This window comes from Macrotis lagotis, chromosome 2 (assembly GCF_037893015.1).
Source record: "Macrotis lagotis isolate mMagLag1 chromosome 2, bilby.v1.9.chrom.fasta, whole genome shotgun sequence".
In the NCBI taxonomy this organism is placed as follows: Eukaryota; Metazoa; Chordata; class Mammalia; order Peramelemorphia; family Peramelidae; genus Macrotis; species Macrotis lagotis.
The window spans coordinates 11,604,839-11,622,034 of NC_133659.1; the positions used below are offsets into that span (position 1 = coordinate 11,604,839).

General features: G+C 47.8%; 1 protein-coding gene across 1 annotated transcript in view; it reads left to right on the forward strand.

The window, feature by feature from the left end:
- Positions 1-3,142: 3,142 nt before the first annotated feature.
- Positions 3,143-17,196, forward strand: part of SLC35D1 (solute carrier family 35 member D1) — a 57,341-nt gene continuing 43,287 nt past the window's right edge. Inside the window, exons 1-8 of the mRNA XM_074221240.1 lie at positions 3,143-3,388; positions 3,928-3,961; positions 4,046-4,132; positions 4,784-4,851; positions 7,569-7,640; positions 10,356-10,424; positions 12,703-12,805; positions 17,092-17,184. Of these exons, the coding sequence (XP_074077341.1) occupies positions 3,189-3,388; positions 3,928-3,961; positions 4,046-4,132; positions 4,784-4,851; positions 7,569-7,640; positions 10,356-10,424; positions 12,703-12,805; positions 17,092-17,184 (726 nt within the window). The 5' untranslated portion in view covers positions 3,143-3,188. The remainder of the gene's footprint in view (positions 3,389-3,927; positions 3,962-4,045; positions 4,133-4,783; positions 4,852-7,568; positions 7,641-10,355; positions 10,425-12,702; positions 12,806-17,091; positions 17,185-17,196) is intronic.

Consider the following 17,196-nt stretch of genomic DNA (forward strand, 5'->3'; position numbering starts at 1 on the left):
GTGACATTTAGTTCTGGTGCCTTGATCAAGTCCCTCAACCTCCCTTGGCCTGACCAAGAATGAGAGTGAGGGTTTGGGATAGCCCCAGTAGGGAAAGGGGTGGCCAAGCAGAGACTGGTGAACTGTCAAGTGTCATGTGACTGAAGGTCAGTGAAGTTCAAGGCCACTAGAGGAAGGCAGCCTTGAGCCAATTCAGGATGACAGCTAATGGATAGAGGGTCCTGGTCTGGGTTGAACCCAGGCCCTCTGATTTCTTTTTTAATTAAATTCAATAGGCATTCATGTAGTATACCATGAGCAGAGAAGATCATCAGCTGGCACTTTTTTTGGATGGGTTTTTTGTTTTTTGCAAGGCAATGGGGTTAACCGACTTGCCCAAGGCCACACAGCTAGGTAATTATTAAGTGTCTGAGGCTGGATTTGAACTCAGATCCTCCTGACTCCATGGCTGGTGCTCTATCCACTGTGCCACCTCCTGCTCCCAGCTGGCACTTTTTGATAGAAAAGTTAAAGAATTAGACCCAGGTCACACAGCTCCATATTTTAGAACTGAATCCTGGGTTTTGCTTACTTTGCAACCTGCTCTTTTCTCTACTATGACTGGTAATGGGCCCTACAGTCTATTTTTGTTTTTCCTCATCCAGATTAGTTTGGGTGAGTTATGGGCAGTTATGAGCAGGGTGTAGGGATGCATAATATATATATATACATATATATGTATATATATATATATATTATATACATTTTATTATATGTTATCTGTATCTATTATATATAATACTATGTTTATATTATCTATTAATAAGTCTAATCATATTTTGCAGGTAGGCATCCCAAATTCAACATGTCCAAAACAGAAATCATTGTCTACGCCTCCCTCATCCCTACTCACCCTTCTTCCAGACTTCCCTGTTTCTATGGAGGCCCCACCATGTTTCCTGTCCCTTCCCCAAACCTCAGGGTCTTCCTCACCTCCTCACTCTCATTCACCCCACATATGCAAGTTTGCCAAATCTTGATGTTCCAGCCCACCTGCATCTGTCCCCTTCTCTTCACTAACGTAGCCTCCTCACCTCTGACCTACAGAATCCCAACATTATTCTCTCTGTACTTTGGACCTCATTACACCCCATCCTTCACGTAGCTGCCAAAATGATTTTTCCAAGGGGCGGATCTAACTATGTCCCTACTCTAGTCAATAAATGACTCTCATACCTGCTAGGATCAATGTTTGGCACTTCACGTCCATCACTGTTGATCTGGACCTACTTTTCAAGCCTTATTAAATATGACTTCCTTTCATGGCACTGGAGTCTAACCAAAGTGACCCCCACATATGGTGCTATTGTTGCCCCAAATGCCTTTGTACCAAGGTCCCCATGCTTGGAAAAATACTCATTCTTCATCTTTCCCTTTAAAAATCTCTAGTTTCCTTTAAGAAGGATTCAATTTTCATGACCTTTGATAAGTCACTTTAACTCCATTGCCTTCCAAACTCCTCCCCCCAAAATGCAAATTGGATTTTGGAGAGGATCTGTTTAAAGGTACCATCAAATCACTTCCTTTCATATCGAATTTGTCCCCTTTTAGGGAGTCAGACGGATGACATTTCTTATAGGAAGGCAAGGTGATTTTGCTGAGCTTAGGAGGGCTTTGAGTTTGAGGTTCAGGAGTCCTCCCAGAGTCCTTCATTTTTGAAGAAGACATGAGAGAAGTGATGCCATGACAAGCACTTGAATTGGATTTGGGAGGGGGGGGGGCTGTGACTTAGCTCAGCCTCACTTTCTCCTCAGAATCCTCTGAGTCTAGTGGCCAGATAGGGATCAGGATGACTGACCATGGCCTAGGATGTGAGGCAGTGGGGGAAGTGACTTGCCCAAGGTCACACAGCTAGTGAGTGGCAAGTGTCTAAAAACACATACACGTGTATATAGACACGTGTGAGTTCAAACGTAGCTCAGGTGATAGAAGGGAACTTAGGAGCAAACTCCGATCGTCTTCTTTTACAGATGAGGAAACCAAGGCAGGGCGTTTGGGTGTCTTGTCCAAAGTCAAAAAGCTAGTAAGCCCTTGAGGCAGAATCTGAATCCGGTGCTTCAGACTTCAGGTGCACGGCCTACGGCTGAGGCGGCTGACCTGGTGGGTGTTTCCAGAACCAGATGAAACTGTAACTGGGAAAGAACGAAACGGAAATAAGCACAACCTAGACAGCGCTCACGGGTGGCTTTCTAAGCCAAAGTTTGGCCTTTGCCTTGGGCTCCGCTGGCTCCCGATCCTGCCCTGCTGAGAGTGGGGCTGGCTTGTCTTCCTGTGTGGTCACCGCTCAGGCCGTGCTCGGCCGGGCCGCCCGTCTCAGGGACTGGACGTGCGGGGCCGGGGGCCGCCCGGGCGGGACCAATCCCCTGTTTTCGTGCAGAAGCCGAGCCCCGGGGGGGTCAGCGGCCTGCGAGGCAGCGGGCCCCTGGGTGGCGGTGCCCAGCCTGGGGGCGCCTGGCCTCGGGGTCACAGGCCCGCGGGGAAGGCCCCTGCGGCCCTGCCAGGGGAGGCCAGGCCGGCCCAGGGCTGGGGGGGGGGAAGGCGCGCAGGCCCGCGGCTCCGCCCCCCCGGGGGCCTCAGGCCCCTGGTCCAGGGGGGGTCTGCACAGTGACCCGGGGGGCGGGGGAGCTAGGAGCTGGGGGGGAGGGGTGGGGGAAGGAGGCCCAGGGGCCCGCGCCTTGGGAGTCCCCCGCGTGGGCCCGGGCCCCGCGCCTCCCCTCCCCCGGGCCCCTCCCGCCCCCGGGCCCCGCCCCGCCCCTCCCCTCCCCCGGGCCCCGCCCCGCCCCGCCCCCCGGCCTCCCCGCGGCGCGGCCCCGCCCCGCCCCTCCCCGGGCCCCGCCCCCCGCCCCCCCCCGCCCCCCCGGCCTCCCCGCGGCGCGGCCCCGCCCCTCCCCCCCGCCCCTCCCCCTCCCCCCCCCGGGCCCCTCCCCTCCCCGGGCCCTGCCCCGGGCCCCTCCCCTCCCCCGGGCCCCGCCCCTCCCCGGGCCCCGCCCCTCCCCTCCCCCCGGGCCCCGCCCCTCCCCGGGCCCCGCCCCTCCCCCCGGGCCCCTCCCCTCCCCGGGCCCCGCCCCGCCCCCCGGCCTCCCCGGGCCCCGCCCCCGGCCTCCCCGCGGCGCGGCCCCGCGGCCTCCCCAGCGCGGCCCGGCCCGGCCATGGCGGAAGTTCGGAGACGTCAGCATGCCCGGGTGAAAGGAGAAGCCCCCGGCCCCGCGGCCGCCAGAGATGCGGAGGCGCTGGGCATGGCGCCGGCCGGAACGCTGACCCTCTTCCTCAAGCTGCTGGCGGCGGCGGCCTACGGCCTCAGCTCCTTCCTCATCGTCGTGCTCAACAAGAGCGTGCTCACCGGCTACAGGTAGCGGGGCCGGGCCGGGGCCGGGCGGGGGGGGGGCGGCGGGGCCGGGGCGGCGGGGCCGGGCCGGGGCCGGGCTGCGGGGCGGGGGGTGGCGGGGCCGGGGGCGGCGGGGCGGCGGGGCGGCGGGGCCGGGGCCGGGGCCGGGGCCGGGGCCGGGGGGCGGCGGGGCCGGGCTGCGGGGGTGGCGGGGCCGGGCTGCGGGGTGGCGGGGCCGGGCCGGGGCCGGGCTGCGGGGCGGCGGGGCGGCGGGGCCGGGCCGGGCCCGGGCTGCGCGGGGCCGGGCTGCGGAGGGGCAAAGTTCAGCCGGGCGGGGGGGGGGGCTGCGCCCCGGGGCCCCGCCCGGATACCACGTTGCACGAGGCGGCGCCCCCGGGCCGCGGGGCCCGGCCCCCGACTCCCCCCCTCGGCCCCGGCTTGGTTTTCCGCGGGAAACTCGGGGGTTCGCCGTCCGCCGAAGGCCGCAGCGCCTCCGGCCCGGGGCCCCGGGGGCTCCCGAAGACGCGGCTGACCCGGTGTCCTTGTGTCCCCCCTCGGCGCAGGTTCCCCTCCTCGCTATGCGTCGGCCTCGGCCAGGTGAGTCTCGGGGCCCAGCGTCGGGGGGCGGCGGGGCCCGGGCCCCGGGGCGCGGGGTGACGCGGGCGCCTGCTCTCTGCGCAGATGCTGGCCACCGTGCTGGTCCTCTGGGTGGGCAAGGCGCTCAGGGTGCTCAAGTTCCCCGACTTTGACAGCAGCGTCCCTCGCAAGGTAACGGGGCCGGGGGCCGGGGGCCGGGGGGCCGGGGGGCCGGGGGCCGGGGCCGGGGCCGGGGCCGGGGCCGGGGGCCGGGGGCCGGGGGGGCCGGGGGGCCGGGGGCCGGGGCCGGGGCCGGGGCCGGGGGCCGGGGCCCGGGGGGCCGGGGCCGAGTCGGTGCGGAGCGGCTGGAGGGCATGTGAGAAGACCCGAGCTTTCTTTTTCAACAAGAAAAAGCACCCGGGGAAGTCGAGGTCGGCCGTTTGCTTGATTCGCTTTATTTATCAGGGAGGGCCATGGGTTTTCCAAGTTCCTTGAGCCGGCTTACAGGCTTCCTTTGCTTAATCCTGGCTTTTGTTTCTGTTTCCTCCAAGAATAGAACCCCATCTTCTCTGTCTTTCCTTATAAGCACAAACTGCATTTTAAGTAAGGGACGACATTGGGAATTTTGGGCCTATTTGTAACTTTCCACTTTTTTGGGGGGTTGCCAGAGAGTAGGGGGAAGGGGGCTTCATACTGATCTGATGCTTTATTATTCTCACTAACCTCTTGGGCCAAGCGCAAAGGATTTGATTCCACAAACGATCATGCTGCTCTTTTGAAAGAGGCGGAAGGTTTCACCTAGCTTTACTGATTGAGTGTTTGATTCCTTTTATTTTTTTCTAGACATTTCCACTACCTCTACTGTATTTTGGGAACCAAATCACAGGACTGTTCAGCACAAAGAAACTAAAGTATGATTGATTTTTCTCCCCTTTTTCCTAGGGAGATTAATATTGTATGTGTTCTTGAGATCCTCTGAGGGTGACCCAAGTGCCAACAGACTGAGAGGCAGGGGGAGGGCATTGGGAGGGAAGCAGGTTCTTGGAAATACCATTTAGAAAGGATTTCCCAGGCTTTTTTTTCACATCTGAAAGCAATGAGGAAAGATTAACTTGATCATAGATCATAGAGTTTTGGGACCCCAAAGGCCATCTAGAGATGAAACCCTTTCCTTCTATAGATATGAATACTGAGGCAAGGAAGATCCCATACAGGCCATGTCATTCAATTCCCTCATATTCCAAATGAGGAAACTGAGACCCAGGGAGGACAGAGCGGCTTTCCCAAAGTCACAGAGGAAGTAAGCTTCAAAGGTGGTATTTGAACTAGTACTAGGTAAAAATTAGAAGACTTGCGTTCAAATCCAGCCTTAGACACTTTTGAATGACTCTGAGCAAGTCCCTTCACCTCTGCCTCAGTTTCCTGATCTGTAAAATGCAGATATTGATTGCATTTATCTCCTAGTTATTGCCATGATTAAAAAACACATACTAGGCTCTATAGAAACGCTAGTGTTTTTATTATTACTATTATAGAACCAAGGCTCTTTGAACTGAAGGCCATCTGAGGGAAGAAGTAGGAATGATGGAGTTGAGACATTTTCCACTTCATTCTTATGAAGGTTATTTAGAACAGATTTTTTTATTTTGGGGTGCTTGTATCAATGTATAAAAATAGCATTTGGGGAGAGGCTAGTGAAGGCTAATTTTGTTCTCCTTTCCCCTCCCACCATATGAGAATCTCAATGGCCTCATGCATAGTCCTAATATAAACATCAAATTGCTCAGTCCATTGGCAGAAACAGCTTGTCCTCTTGGCAAAGAAAAAGTATCCTGTTCCCCCTGGAGACCTGCCACACCTACCTCCTGCTCCTCTGACTGAAAGGGGTCTGTGTAGTTTTTAAAGACTCCAATACAAGAAATATCCCTTGAAAGAGGCCTGTGCAAAAGGTTACTACTCTAGCTATGGCAAAGAGCAGGTCCATCACCGGGCATCCTCTCTGACCTTGTCTTGGGCAGAAGTGACAGTGTGAGCAAATGGCATGTCCTAGGGTGCTTGGAGAGGGAGGAAGTCCTCGGGTGACTGTGGAAGCCAGATGGTTGTGATAGAAAGCTCTTTGTAGATTCAGACCTGGAAGGGACCTTATAGACCACCTACACCATTGGCTACAAGTTCACAGCAAAACAGTGGCTGCTAATAAAGATCTCTACATACATGTGCATAATGGAGTTAAATTTTTTTTTGGAATGTTTTTATTTTTACTTTCAAATTCTCTCCCTTTGCCACCTCCTCCATTCATTGAGAAAGCAAGAAATAGGATACTATGGGTACAAATTGATTAAGAGAAGCATATATTATATTATTTTTATTTATTTTGTTATACGTTTTCCAGTTACATTTTAATCTGGTTTTGGCTGCACTCACCAAATATGGCCAAATATGCCAATATTCCTGGGATTCAGAGGCAAGTCTATTTATTGAGGCTGGAACAGTGCTCAGCCAGATCTTGATTATCTTTGATCTAAACATCTTTTTCATATAACAGAGGGATAAACTGATGTGAATAGACTTGCAATCATAGAAGCAGGAATCTCAGCGGTATTCTAGTCTATTCCTCTCATTTGGGAGATGAGGAAAGAGGCCAAGAGAGGTGAAATAATTTGTCCAAGGGTGTTCCATAAATGCGTGGAATGGGCAGAGTACTGAGCCTGGACTCAGGAAGACTTATCTTCCTGAATTCAAGTCTGACCTCTGACACTTATTGGCTGTGTGAGCCTGGGCAAGTCACTTAACCTTGTTTGCCTCAATTTCCTCACCTGTAAAATGAACTGGAAAAGGAAATGGCAAAACTGCCCCAATATCTTTGCCAAGAAAACCCTAAAAGCGTCATAGACTGAGGCATGACTAAAATGACTCAATAACGACATAGTAAAACAGCAGTAAATAGTCGGGATCTTTTAGGGGTCACTCCTCACTCTCATCACATTTCTATAGTGCTCTACAGAATAAAAATTATGGCTTTTTTTTTTTTTTGCAAAGCACTTAACATAGATTACCTTGTTTGAACCTCAAAATAACCTGGAAGCTGACTGCTAGGATTGCCCCCATTTTACAAATGAGGAAACTGAAGCTGTAAGTAATTTTCCCAGAGTCACACCGTCTGGAGGTATCTAAGATAGGATTCAAACTCAGGTCTTTCTGTCTCCCAAGTCCAACACTCTCCACTGTGACATCTGGCTGGAGGAGATCATCTTTGGGTAAGGGGATTAGCAGGATAAAATAGGACTTTGGCAGATAGAAATAAAGGGAAGGACATTCTAAACAGAAGAAACGATGAATTCAGAGTTGGTGAATAAATAGATCATTTAAATAGTGAAGAGAAGATTGGATGTCAAAAATGGATGTGCCCAGGTTAAATTGAAGGGTTTTCTTCCCCCTCCCCACTTCTGGTACTTTTGACTACGTGAACTGAGTTTACTTTCCTGGTTTTCCTGAGTGGGGGTGGGGGGGTAAAACTTTGGGAAACTATTGAGTCAATGGGGTTGATAGCCCTAATGTGGAATTAGCAGAATCAGATCATTTGCTTTGAGTCATTGCATTTATTTTGCCTTTTGGCTTTCCTTTTTAGCTTGCCAATGTTTACAGTCTTGCGAAGGTTCTCCATTTTGTTTACAATGATTGCCGAAGGAGTATTGCTCAAGTAAGTTAAATTTCTAATGCATCTTTTTTGTCTCTTCAGTCTTTTACAAAGTTTATTTTTTATTTTTATTTATTTTTAGGTTTTTGCAAGGCAAATGGGGTTAAGTGACTTGCCCAAGGCCACACAGCTAGGCGATTATTAAGTGTCTGAGACCAGATTTGAACCCAAGTACTCTTGACTCCAGGGTCAGTGCTTTATCCACTGCACCACCTAGCCGCCCCTTTTACAAAGTTTATTGAAGCTTCTCAAATCACAGACTTTTTCCTGTCCTCCTTACAACCTGCCAACTATAAGAAAAACAGTTAAAAATAAAGGATACATCCATCACCCACAATGGTGTATGCGGCATTCAGCACCTGTGGTTCCTCACTTTATAGTGATTGCAGTAAAGTGTATTTTATCATCTCTTCTCTGGAAGCAGCAATATCCTATCAGTCAAGAAGATGAGTCCATGTTGTCTCAATTTCTTGTTTTCCTAGCTATTGTTGTAGTATGGGTAAAGTATTCATAGGGCATTTCTTCCTTTCTTTTCTTGGCTGATGCAATGATTTAGCCTGTGGTCTCAAAGTAGAGGTCCCCTGAAGATCCCCAAGGCCCTTTCGTGGGCATTCAAGAGGTCAAAACAATCTTCAAAGTAATATCAGACATTATTTGCCTATTAAAATATGCCTCCATTTTCTAACTTCATAAATCTGAAGTCAGATTTTCTTATCCTTCAACCAAAACAACTTATTGCAATGGATTTGCAGGCAAAAGCAGATAAGAGAATCTGGTTGTGCTGGCTGAAGCCAGACATTAAAAAGATGCTACTTTTCTCACTTAGTTTTTTAATTTTTAAGAATATGATTATTTTTCATAAAAAGTAAATTAACATGATACATTGATTATTATTTTCAATTAATTGATAGCATTTTATTTTATTTTATTAAGTTTAATGTCTAATATGGTAAATATTGATAGACATATATCCTATATATATAAAACTTTGGAGTTTTCAGTAACTTTTAAGTATAAAGGGATCCTGAAACCAAATAAAATTGAGAACCTCTAGTTTGGACATTTAGAGTGGAAGGGTAGAAGGCAATAAATTTGGACTTGAAGATATTGAGAAGTTACTTTCTAGAATCAACTGCTAGGGGAAGACAAGGTCATATTCTGATTTTTGAGATAATTTCTGTGGCCTGGTGTCTTTTATTAAAGCTGTGCTTTTGGTTTCTTTCCTTTGCCAATACATGTTCAAGAATGTTTAATATAGGGGCAGCTAGATAGAGCAGTGGATAGATCACCAACCCTGGAGTGAGGAGGATCTGAGTTCACATCCGGCATCAGCACTTAGTAATTACCTAGCCGTGTGACCTTGGGCAGGTCACTTAGCTCCATTGCCTTGCAAAAAGCAGTTAAAAAAAAGAATGTATAATATAGTTGAACTCATTCTCTTCAAAAATAAAAAGAGAAGATAGGTAAATGTTTGCATTACAAGAAGAATTCATTTTGCTGTAGGATGCCTTTGAATACCTGGTTCATTTAGGATCATCAAATAAGCAAGTAAATAAAGAAATAAAATAATTTAGCTCATTAAAATTCAGTTGGCATATTATCATTTTTCTAGCATATAGCACATGCACAAAAAGAAAATATTATGCCTTGTTCTAGCACCACCCATCTCCCCCCCACCCCAGGGGCAAATCTGAACAGGATTTTAGGATCATGGATTTAGAACAGGGAGGACCTAGTGGCCACAAGGTCTACTCTCTCCCTTTTGTGGATGAAGAAAGTAAGGGCCAAAGACCATCAAAGACCCTCCAGGTAGCAGTGGAGCCAGTATTTACATTGAAGTGAAGAAAAATCACTGTGACTTTTATAAGTTGTTTCTGGTCATGGAGAAGTGCTATGATGCTGTGGATAGAAAGCTGACCTTGGATCCAGGAGGACCTGGGCTGAGATCCTACTTCTGAAGACAAACAGAAAGACAGACAGACACATACACACACACGTAGACATATACATATGTAGACATATACATACATACGCACACACACATGTAGACACACACACACACACACACACACACACACACGCACACACACCCCTTACCCTGTGACTGGAACTTTTAAGATATCAAAAAAATGTGTGGTCTCAGTATGGTAGGAGTTTCTTTACTGAGGATGACAAAATCACAGATCTGGACAAAAAAAAGGAAGAAATATTCTTATGTAACCTGTGGATCCTCTTCCACTGACCTGCAACATCTCACTCCAAGGTTATCGGTGGCTAGGGTTGTGTTTGCAGATGGCCTTAAAACTGGATCATTTTTAGTACTTTCACCCCATTTCTGTTCCTCTAGCATCAACATTGCAGAGGTGAAAGGGTCTCATGGGTCCAATCATTTTTTAAGGGTATATATAAAACAATTTATATATAATTTTAAAATATCTTTTTATTTTTCCTCCCTTTACATATTAAAACTTTTTTTTTAACATTTTCTTTAAAGTTTTGAGTTCTAAATTTTATCTTTCCTCCCCTTTCCCTAAGACAGTAAGCAGGTAGATATAGATTAGACATATACAGTCATGTAAAAAATTTCCATATAAAAAGACATGTCAAAAAGAAAAAGAATGAAAGAAAATCTGAGTTCTCTGGAGGCAGATAGTATGCTTCATCATGAATCCTTTTCTTGGAAAATAGCCTCATCCTTTTTTTTTTTTTAATTTGTAGGAAGACCTTTTCTTGGAGTGTTAAGATGACTGTTTTTGCGATGATCATTGGAGCATTTGTAGCTGCCAGGTAAGGTCTTTTGTTGCACAAACTCTAGTCCTTAAGACTTTCTATCAAGAAACATTTATTAGTTTCCGACACTATGGTGAGTTCTGAGGTTTAGCACATAGGAAATTATCTCCAGAAAAAAATAGACTTCTTACCTTTTTTGTTTCAGAGGGAGGAAAATCCTGTTTTTGCTAAGTCCAGCCTGAGACTACTTTCCAAGCTTTCAGTCTTGTTGAATGCTTTGAGATCAAGGTCAACAAAAAATTTGGCGGCATTTGCCTCAAGGATCTGAGACCTGATTGAGGCAGTGCACTAAATCTAAAGTTAGAGGGCCTGGGTTCAAATCCCTTCTCTGCTGCTCAGGAGACCTTGGGCAAGTCAGTGACTTGCCTCAGTCTCCTCATCTGTAAAATGAGGGGATTAGATGTCACAGCCCTCAAAGCCTCCATTCTGCTCTGAATCCTTAATTTAGAATGTTCTATTTCAATAAATTCATGGTAATTCTAATAATTACATCTACTGGATTCTGTTTATCACCAAGGTTCACCCACTTACCATTGGCAGGACACTTTTGTTTTTAAATATGTGAAGAAAGTGTGAGTTATAGACATGGGAACATTAAAAATGGATGACTATGGGCCTTCTAGGATACACATTTATATGTATATGATTATTAATGCTACACTTTGGACCCGAGAGACTCTTCACAGCTCCACACCCCAAGAGCTTTCAGGGATGATTCTGTTTATGAAAATCCTCTCACACAGTGTCTGGTACGTTCTCTTCTTCTCTCTCCTTGTTCTCCCATGTATTACCGCCCTGAGCCTCCTTACAGCTTAGTGGTGTGGTGAGGATGAGGACACCAAGGATTGGGAGACCGAATCAGATAGAGACAGCTCAACCGCTCTCTGACCCAGCCACCCGGACCTGGGCTGCTCCTCGCACTCAGATCTCCCATCTCTAGGCCTTTGAACTGGCTGTCTCCTATGGTTGCTAGTGTGTCTCCCCTTCTCACCCCCTAATTTTTATCTGTAGTGTGTGTGTGTGTGTGTGTGTGTGTGTGATAGGCAGAGAAACAGGGAAAAAAAAGAAATACAGCAGAGAGACAGAGAGAAAGGAAGAGAAATAGAGATAGAGAGAGAAAGGAAAAGATGCAGAGAAAGAAGAGAAAGAGAAAGAAAGGAAGAGAGATACAATTGAGAAAGTACAAGAGAGAGAAAGAAAGATACAGAGAGAGAGAAAAGAAGAGAGAGACAGACAGAGTGGGGGGGTGGGGAGGGAGACACCCTCTTCCCTGGCTCAGTTTAGGTTGCAGCTAAACTCCCACCTTCTGGAAGAAGCCTTTCCTGGCACTCTTCATTCCTTTTTCTTTCTTTGCATTGATCCTGCAGAGAGCTCTTGATTGTGGGGGTTTGCCTGTTGCCTCCCCACTTCGAATGGCGAGCTTCTTGAGGGCAGGGGCCTGCCAGCTAGTTGACCCGCGGTAAAGGTTTAATGATCACTGTCCAACTGTATCTGTTCACATGAGTCCATGTGTCCATTAGAATGGCCCTGCCAGGTGAACATCCTGAAGACCATGGAGAAAGTCTCTGAATAGCCTCTTTGTAGACAAATATTCACTTGTTTAGGGCTTGTCAAGAACAAAAATGTCCATTCACCAAAGAGAGCATGCAACTCTTTGTGGGCAAGACCCTGTCATGTTGTTCTCGCACCCTGAAGCCTCTCACAGAGGGCAACCTGGTGGCTTAACCCACACTTGGTCATTGAGTCCTGTTGGCCCGAGGGCTGGAAGGTAGGCCCCGGAGATCACTTCTGGTTCTCCGTCTGTGGGACCTTTGCGAGTTGGTGGCTTTTCTCAGCCTCAGTCTCTTCATCTGTAAAGTGGGGTGATAATGGCAGTTTAGAGGCTCCTGGGACAGAGGGGTGCAAAGGACTTTTGTTCAGTCGTTTCAGTTTGCCGACTCTTCTGTGACCCCATTTGGGGTTTTCTTGGAAACTCCCCTGGAGTGGCTTGCTATTGCTCTTCTGCAGCTCATTTTACAGATGAGGAAACTGAGGCAGAGTTAAGTGGCTTACCCAGAGTCACACAGCTCGGAAGTGTCTGAGGCTGGATCTGAATTCGGGTCTTCCTGACTCCAACCTTGGACCACTGAGCTGCCCAACTTTGGGGACTTGCTGAGTATTTTATGCTGGAAGTGTTTTATCTTCTGGGATGATTCTAGACTCTGAGTCTGGTCCATAGAAGGATGTTTGGTTCCCTGGGAGGCCGTGACTGCCACGGTGCTCTTTATGTTTTCAGCTCTGACCTGGCCTTTGACTTGGAAGGCTACGTTTTCATCTTGGTGAATGACGTCCTGACAGCTGCCAACGGTGCCTACGTGAAGCAGAAGCTGGACTCCAAGGTGGGTGGCTCCCCAGGACCCCCTAACACCAAGCATCTATGGAGGCCAGGGGTGTGGGGAGGGGAGGGTGCAGCTTGACAGAGAGGGAAGGTTTGGCTGAAGAGAATGAAGGCTCCTTAAGGGCAGGGTGGCTTTAGGTTGGCTTTGTGTTCCCAGGTACCTGAACACGACCTTACATATATATATATATATATACTAGGAGCCTAATTAATGCTTATCTGTGGATTGGGCTTGATTTGGAGTCACGTAGAGAGGTGGATCCCAAGTGAGAAGTGCAGCTCAGCCCTCAGTTGAGGGACTTGTCCAGGATCACTGAGCCATGATATGTCAAAGATGGGGCCTGGATCTAGGCCCACTTCTTGTCTCCTCTATTTCTTTTTGCTTTACTTTAATTCCTTCTCTTCTTCTTCTTCTGCCTTCTCCCTTTACTCTTCCTTTTCTTCTTTTCCTTCACCTCCTCCTCTTCTTCTTCCTCCTCCTTCCTCCCCTCCTCCTTTTCTTTCTCCTCTCCCTTCTGTCAGCCTTTATTCCCTCTTTCCTCCTCCCCCTCCTTCTCAGCTCCTCCTTTCCCCCCCTTCCTCTTCTTCATTACTAATGCTAATAACTGTCATTTATATCGAGCTTTAAGATTTGCAACGGGCTTCTTACTTATTTTCTCATTTGATCTCCCCCAGCAGTGTGAGACGGCTGCTATTATCCCATTTTATGGATGAGGAAAATGAAGTAGGCCAAGTAGCTTGCTCAGGGTTGATGGTTAAAGCAAGATTCAACCTTTGGTCTCCTTATTCCAGGACTATGCATTACCACCTGGTGTGTGCTCATGTTGCACATTGGATACTGGAGGCTGATGACTTACCCAGGGAAACGAGCAACAGAATGGGAATTTGAACCCAAGCCTTTTGAATGCAAACCTTTTGTTCTCCGTGTGTCCCAGCCCCTTCTTTCAGGGAAAGATGAGGTGTTTCATTGGGAACTTGGCCCCTGAAGCAAGGTGTTCAAGCCTTCATGGTCTCAGTAGAACCTGGGAGGGGGTGGATCATTGCCTCAAAGCTGGCAGCAGCTGCCCAGGAGATTTAACCCAAGTGCTCCCTTTTTTAGATGAGGAAACTGAGGCAATGTGGGCAGAGGTGGGAGTGAACTTAGAAAGGAGAGAGCTTTTGGAGAAGCCAAGGGATGTGAGTCTCAGGAGGTCTTAAAAGATACTGGGAGGAAGAGAAAGAACAGAAGTGGCTTTGTTGTCCTGCTACTGGAAACCAAAGAAAGCACTTACGAGCGTCCAGATCGGCCTTTCTTTGGGCAGGTGTCAGGTTTCCTGACCTGTGAGTCGAAGACAAAACTACTGAGATGTTGAAGGGCTGCAACCCGTCACTGGAGAGGGAGTCCCCTCCTCAAGGACCTATAATTGATCATTCTAAGGTCTGAGGAGCATCAAGATATTGTGGCTAGTGTGCAGGGCTTGGGGTAAGGAAGATACGATATTTGCAGTTTGATGGTAGGGTTATAAAATTTGATTTTTTTTTTAACTAGAAAAAGAAGAGGGAAAAGGTGAAGCCTTGGCAAAGGTGGTTACAAAATATGTTTTGATCTTTTCTCTCATCAGTGGTAGAGGAGAGTTAAATGGACTGAAGGTCTCTTTTCCCTCCTCAAGCAAAACCAACCCAGCTCTCTGGAATCATTGTCATAGTAGAGAGTACATTGGGGCCACAGTGGATAGAGGGCTGGGCCTAGAGTGAGAAAAACCTCAGCTCAGAGTTAGCCTCAGACATTCACTGGCTGAGTGACCCTGGGCAAGTCACTTCTCATCCTGGTTGTCTTGTCTGTAAAATGAGCTGGAGAAGGAAATGGCAACACTCAGTATCTTTGCCAAGAAATTGGAAGAATTGGATGGGACTGAAAAACAATTGAACAAATTAGTTTACAGAATAATCACACACGTGTGTGCATATGTGGCACATGTGTATGGCCCACATACACAATCAACACATGTGCTATATGCATGTGTGTTTTCCCGTGTGTATGCACACACTAACATATAAAGAGAGCATGTTATGTATGACCTCTTGAGTTTTTTAAAAGCTGATAAAGATCTCAAAATCTACGCAATGTTTAGTTTCCTTGATAGGGGAGTCCCTTGGGCAGTCCACTCATATTTTAGATAAAATTCCAAAGCAGGTCAATTGCCTGATTTTTGAGGCTGCAGGATGTTAGTGAATTAAAAAGGGAGTGGGGCTGGAAGGGGTGAAGAGGGCACTGTGAGAGGCAGGCACCCTCTAAAATCAGAAATGGAAATTGGGACGGCCCTAGGATTTCATTGATGGAGGTCATTCCAAGGTGAGAAGATTCCCTTTCCCGGTGCTCCAGCTCTGGGTGCTGACTGGCCAGGGTCTCATTGGCTTCCTCTCCGTTTCCCCTGTTGCCTTGCTTGGTCAGGTATGAGGACTTACCCAATCACCAGAGGCAAAGTCATCCTGGGGGTATCACTGTGTTATTGTGTGTCTAGTCATCCTTGATCAGAAAGGTGCCCCTGGGTCATTCAGAAAAAAAGTTAGGTCCCTTTGTTTAAGGCCAGAATATGGATGCTAAAGGAAGAAACTTATTGTCTGAAGTGAATCATTTTTATAAATTTATTTATTAGGAATCTTTTTGAATAGGGGCCAGTCCTTAACATGGAGTGGTTAGAATGTGCCTAGATTTCAGGGTGTCCATGAGCTTGGATGAGGAAAAATATATTTCTATTTGCCCCAGACTGAAATTTAGTATTTCCTTTGAGTATGAAGTAAAAAAAAATTATTCTGAGAACAGAGCCATAGGTTTTTCTATGATGGCCAAAGGAGTCCACTGTCCACAAATAAACAAAAAATATAAAAAAAAAACCCTTAAAGAACCTCTCTTTTTATTTTTATTTTAAGTTTTTGCAAGGCAGTGGGGTTAAGTGGCTTGCCCAAGGCCACATGGCTAGGTAATTATTAAGTGTCTGAGGCTGAATTTGAACTCAGGTACTCCTGACTCCAAGGCCAGTGCTCTATCCACTGCACCACCTAGCTGCCCCAGAACCTCTCTTTTAAAGAAATTTTGTAGTTCAGTAGACGTTGATATTAAGGTTGAAAATGTCCTGGTTTTGAGGGCAGAAAGAGCTGGATTTTAATTCTGGCTTTGCATTGTGCTGTTTATGTAATTTTTGGTAAACCAGTCACCCTCTCTGGGCCTCAGTTTACTGTTCTGTAAAATTCAAGCCTTGACCTGAAACAATTCTGTGATCTAGATCAATGAGACGCTGTAGCTAGTGTGGACTTCTCAAGCAGACTGGGAGGGAGTGTGGCTGACGGTAGATGTGGGGTTAATCTCGGATCATTACTCCCTCTTCCTGAGGTCATATTTTCTCTGGGGAGTCAGAAAGTGTTCAAGCTTTGAGAGGGTCTCAGGTCGGCATCTAGCTTACCTCAATTGATAGTTCCTAAGGCTCCCCATTGAGGGGGACCCTTTCCATGGAAAGACCGCCTCCATAGACTTTCCAGACTGCGGGCTGGCGTGACCAGTGTGACCACAGTTTCTCGGCCGCATGTGGCTTCATGACCCTTCTAGAATGACTAATCTCATGGCAAGGCTCATGTGATGGTCTGTTTAGGAACAGAGAGTAGTTGCTGTTTACAACGATAATTTTAGTTTTGGGGTAAGAGTAATAATAGCAGCTGGGTTGTTCATAATCCTCAGGGACGTGGCCTTAGGTTAATTAATAATCAAACTCACAAGAATTTATTAGGAACCTACAGAGAGAGCGCCAACCCTGGAGTCAGGAGGACCTGGGTTCAAATCCAGACTCAGACATTTAATAATGACCTAGCTGTGTGACCTTGGGCAAGTCACTTCACCCCACTGCCTTGTATTTTTTTAGTTTTGTTTTAGGTTTTTGCAAGGCAGTGCGGTGCAGTGGCTTGCCCAAGGTCACACAGCTAGGTCATTATTAAGTGTCTGAGACTGGATTTGAACTCAGGTCCTCCTGACTCCAGGGCCCATGCTCTATCCACTGCATCACCTAACCACCCCATCCCATTGCCTTGTAAACAAACAAAAAGACAAAACAAAAAAAGTATACCAAGGACTGTGCCAGGAGATAAAGGCAAAAAAGATACCTATGTGTGTGTTTGTGCATATCTATGTATGAGTGTGTGTGTGTGTGAATATACAGATAGTAAGGGGGAGAGAGCTATTGTGGGGTGGCCCGGCTTGGGGGGGGGATGCCCTAGTTTGGCGGGGCCAAGCTCAACACAGCCCTTTTCCTTTCCTAGGAGCTGGGGAAGTATGGCCTTCTCTACTACAATGCACTCTTCATGATCCTTCCCACCATGGCCATTGCCTACTTCACAGGAGATGCACAGAAGGTAGGATCCCCC